A 4,727-nucleotide genomic window follows, 5' to 3' on the forward strand; every position below is an offset into this window, starting at 1 on the left:
TGGGCAATGTAGGGTCACGGGGCGGGGGCAGGGGTGGGTGAGCAAACTCCCCTGCTGGTGGCTGGGTGGCTCTCAGGATCAATGATATCATGCACATTGGCACTGCGTAGCAGGGGACTCGTGTCGGGGTGAGTCAAGCCTCAGCAGGCACAGGCTGTGGCCCCTGAGGACTTCCAGCGTGTGGGTTTTATAGGAACCCCCTGAGGGGTCCCCTTCTGGCTGTGGGTGAGGGGAGCTTGGCCTCTGTGAGGACTTGGGCCTGCCCAGTTCTCTGATGGGCATGTGATCTGGGACACCAAGAGTCTGTCCCCACACCCATGAGTGTGAGCTGAGACACCCACCCCACAGGAGCTGACTCTGCAGGGCCTCATTAGAGACTACTGGGTGGATGGACAAACGGGCAGATAAACATGTGTGGGCACTCGTGTGTGTGTGTGTGTGTGTGTGTGTGTGTGTGTTTGCCCTGGCTGGCCTTGGTGGCAAGTCCCAGACTGCTGGGCGGGCTTGTTGTGCCCCCAAGACCTTGCTGTCGGTGACGCTGAGCCGACCCTCCGAGTCAGACCGCTGCTGTGTGCAGGTGTTGGTGCTTCTACCACTCGGGGCTTCCCATCTCGAGCCGAGGGCCCCGGCCTGCCTCTGCGGCTGGAAGGTGGACTCTGGAGCCAGCGAGGCTTCTGGGCCTGCAGGAGCTGGCTGAGGCTGAGATGGATGAATGAGTTAGGTCCTAGGGCAGTCAGACAAGTGACCCTGGGTCAGGCCTGGGCACTGTGCCCTGGGACTCTCTTATTCCTGAGGGTGAGGGAATAGTATGACCAAGAAGCCAAGGGAGGGGCTGGAAAGGGGCCGGGAAGCCCCTCACAAGAGGGACACATTGGTGACTTTCGGGAGGGTCCCAAGTAGCTGTAGAAGGGGCTCCCAGGCGCTCCAGTACTTGGGAGGCTGGCATTGCATGGGAGCCGGCAGGAGGGCCCGGCCCAGTGCTGCTGGGCCCAATACAGGCTCCCCACTCCCCTTGACAGGAGAGGGCTCCCTCCCCTTGGCAGAAGGGCTCCCCATCTCTCAGGAGGCCACCACACCCAGGAAATGCTTCCAGGAAGCAGACCTAGGACCAGAATGTGTCCTGTATTTGAAGAATCACTCATGCATGAAGGCATGCATTTATATTCACAATCTGTTTGGCCAAGCACCTACTATGTGCCAGACATTGTGCCAGGCTCTGGGGGAACCTGGGTGGGTAAGACCTCTGCCTTGGAGGGTGTGGGGCAGAGCCCAGGCCCCAGCCCATGGGCGCCTGGAACCTCTGACCCGTGCCCTCCTCCATCCCTGCAGCTGAAAGCACCCAGTGCTCCGACCCGCCTGCAGGCAAGCCCGCGATGGCCACCAAGCGCAAAGGTGGCCTGAAGCTCAATGCCATCTGTGCCAAGCTGAGCCGCCAGGTGGTGGTGGAGAAGGGAGCAGAGGCCGGCACCCACACCGAGGGCAACCCACTTCGGCCTCGGGACAAGGAGCGCAGTGGCCCTGAGGCGGGGGTCGTCCGAGCCCCGCGCAGTGAAGAGGACAAGAGGCGAGCAGTGATCGAGAAGTGGGTCAACGGGGAGTACAGCGAGGAGCCGGCACCTCCCCCTGTGCTGGGGCGGATTGCCCGAGAAGGCCAGGAGCAGCCCCCTGAGGGCGTCTATATGGTGCAGCCCCAGGGCTGCAGTGATGAGGAGGACCATGGGGAAGAGCCTGCCAAGGGCGGCAGTGGCCTGGAGGGGAAGAACTCAGACCGGGCAGCTGCCAAGGACAACAGTGGCCCCAATGCCAAGCAGACTTCGGGTGAGTGACTTGGAAGATAAACCTACCCCCCTACCCCCACCCCTCCGACACACACACAATTCCATGATGCCCAGAGGGGCAGTGTGCTGTGGCCAAGGAGCAGGCATGCCGCCCCCACCCGTGCTTCAAATCTGGGTACCTCCCTCAAACTCAGTGAGGTCGCTGGAGGAAAGAAAGGCTGGGGGGCTCAGGCCCAAGGCCATTACTAGGATGGGGGAGGCCAGTTGCCCAGGGGTGGAAAAGACCACCACAGGAGAGAAGAGGCAAAGACAATGGTTCCCCAAGTGTGACCTGGACTAGGAGCTGCCAACGGATGGATGGATGGCAGAAGGATGGATGGAAAGCAGGGGTGGGGTGGGGACAGTGTGGGATGAACAGTGGGCTGGTAGGCAGATAGATGGATAGTTGGTGAGGAAGTGAATGGCTAAGTGGGTGAATGGGTGGAAGGATAGACGGATGAGTAGTCAGTGGGTAGATTGATGAATAGACAGATGGACGGTGAGTGGATGCATGTGGATGGATGGACAGACAGTGGGCAGATGATGGATGGGTGGGTGAGTGGCTGAGTAGCTAGCTGGCTCTGTGTTTACCACACCTGGGGACCACAGGACCTGCAGGTGAGTTGGGAGGTGGGGTGGGGGGTGGAGCAGGGGGCTCCACGTGTGGTTTTTCAGGGAGGTTTCTCCTGGAAGCTCCCAGATATGCTTTGGTCCTGTGCTCAAGCTGCCTCTACCCTCTCCTCTCCCTTGCCTTTGCCTGCACAGGAGCTCCCTTGCAGGCAGGGCCCTGTGCCCTGAGTAGTTGCTGAGGCTCTGGGCCACTAGGCAAGGCCGGCTGGCATCTCCAGTGACTCCACCTGCCCGCCCCGGCCTCTGGCTGACCTGCTCCCCATGAGCTGGCTGCGACTGGCTTTTCACAAACCTCTTCTGCTCCCCGAGAGGGAGGGCACGGGGACCCCACCAGGACCGGAGCCCTGAGGCCTGGGGTCTTTGCTATCACCTCTTCCCCACCCCCTGCCCCCCGTTTCTCTCCCAGACTCTCGCCTGGTGCCCTGTGCCGCCCCTGCCCGCTCCCGTCCCCTTCCCCCTGGGCGGAGGCGAGGGGCGCATCTCCTCCCTGCGCTGGGGAGCCCTGCGCAGCCACATAATTATGCATATAAGATATAAACAGAGCTGTTTAATTATCCTTCGCCACATCAGTGACAGAGTAATTAACAAACATTGCAAGATCAATGAGGAAAAGTGTGACCTTCAGTTTCCTCTGATAGGAAGAGCCCTTGCTGTTCCCGACACAAGGTGATTGTGCCGGCCCTGAGGAGAGGGACAGGGACAGGGCTGCTGTCCCTTAGCGCCCAGCCCACACCCCAGGCCCAGGGGAGCCCAGTGGGCCTTGGCCGCCCTCCCCTCCCGCTGCAGGGCAGGGCAGAGCCCCGAGGTTAGCAGGCAGTGCCTGACCCTCCTGCCTGCCTCGTGGCCCTGGCCTCACCCCTCTGACTGGAGGTTGGGTGGGACTGATGCCTGCTCCACATGGTCTGGGTTTGGCTGCAGCCCACCTTCCCAGGCAGGGCCCTGGGGCTCAGGAATGCAGGCCCCCAGGCTGCCGGGGACCCCCGGCCTGGCCCCCTCCCGCACTAAGCCTCTTGTCCTTCAAAGCCTTCTGTTTCCCTGCCATATATAGCGAGGGCTCAGCTGCCTCCGGCTATTTTTAGCCCCTTTCCCTGGTCCCTGAGCCGCTGAAGGCAGCCGCCAGCGCCCACCCTTCTCAAGCCAGGCCCCCCGGCCCTGTGAGCTAGAGGTCAGGACAGAGGCTGGTCACTGCCCCTCCCCTGGGGAGCAAGCTGTGTTGGCCCCTCCAGTCACTGCCCATTTGGTGCCAGGTGGCTGCCCTCAACATCCTCTCCTCTCCTCTCCTAGTGGGATCCTAATCCCCACAGTGCTCTGCCCCCTTCCCCCACCCCACCCCCAGAGCCTGAGCTGCCACTGGCCCCAAATGCAAGGCTGGCCTTGCCAGGCCCCCACGTAAGGTCTGGAATCTCTGCCCTGCCAGGTCAGGCCGGGGTCAGAGGGGACCCTGGGCCTCTCCAACCCTTGCTGCACCCCCCCACACCCTGCAGCCCCACATGTGCCCAAGTGCGCTTGCTCACAGCTGGGGAGGGAGCCTGGTGCGGACACAGGCACAGCAGGTGTCCAGTGAGTGTGTATGAAGGACCCAGTCAGCCTGCTGCCCACAAGGTCCCATAGATCCCCGGGGGAGGGCGACTCTCTCCTACCGCTGAGCTGGGGTGCTGGCTCAGGAGTGTGTGTGTGTGTGTGTGTGTGTGTGTGTGTGTTTGGGGCTGGAGGGCTGCTTCCTGGATCTGTGCTTTCCGTGAGTAGAGACAGATGTGGAGGATGGGTGGACATTCTGGGCCTGAGAAAGTAGAGGCGGGCAGGAGGTGTGAGCCGGTCTTCCCCATCATCTGTCTCGGCAGAGGGTCAGGCCCATCAGTCCTTTTCCTGCCTAGGTTCGCGTCTGGGAACCCAACTCCTTGGGGACCCCTTCTCCTGCTGGGGACAAGAGCCGATATGTCCATGGGCAGGGGGGGTCAACGAAGGTCCTGCCACAGGTGCAGCAGTCGTGCCCCCCAGCCCCCAGCGTCTCTGCTGTCCCCCTCTCTCCCCACCGCCACCGGCCCACACCTCTACCTGTCCTTGGGCCTGTCTGCCCCTGCCTCCCAGCAGGTTGGGCCCGGCCTTACTTCCAGTAAAATGACTTCCCTTTCATATCAGGCCAAGGCGAGAGCGCAAAGACATTTATGAAACTTTGTTTAATGTACTGAAAAGCCATCGGCCAGAACATTTAGGAAATTGATTTTCCTGGCATTGATGAACTCGTTTTATTTTACCCCAGTATTAATTACTTTTTTTTTT

The 4,727-nt window shown here is 61.2% G+C and overlaps 1 protein-coding gene across 1 annotated transcript in view; it reads left to right on the forward strand.

Annotated features, from left to right (window-relative positions):
- CASZ1 (castor zinc finger 1) overlaps positions 1-4,727 on the forward strand; it is a 147,274-nt gene that overhangs the window by 130,750 nt on the left and 11,797 nt on the right. The window contains exon 4 of the mRNA XM_045299003.1: positions 1,330-1,818. Coding sequence (XP_045154938.1) covers positions 1,330-1,818 — 489 coding nt within the window. The remainder of the gene's footprint in view (positions 1-1,329; positions 1,819-4,727) is intronic.

This window comes from Echinops telfairi, unplaced genomic scaffold (assembly GCF_000313985.2).
Source record: "Echinops telfairi isolate 266 unplaced genomic scaffold, ASM31398v2 ScPeMD7_7457;HRSCAF=8495, whole genome shotgun sequence".
In the NCBI taxonomy this organism is placed as follows: Eukaryota; Metazoa; Chordata; class Mammalia; order Afrosoricida; family Tenrecidae; genus Echinops; species Echinops telfairi.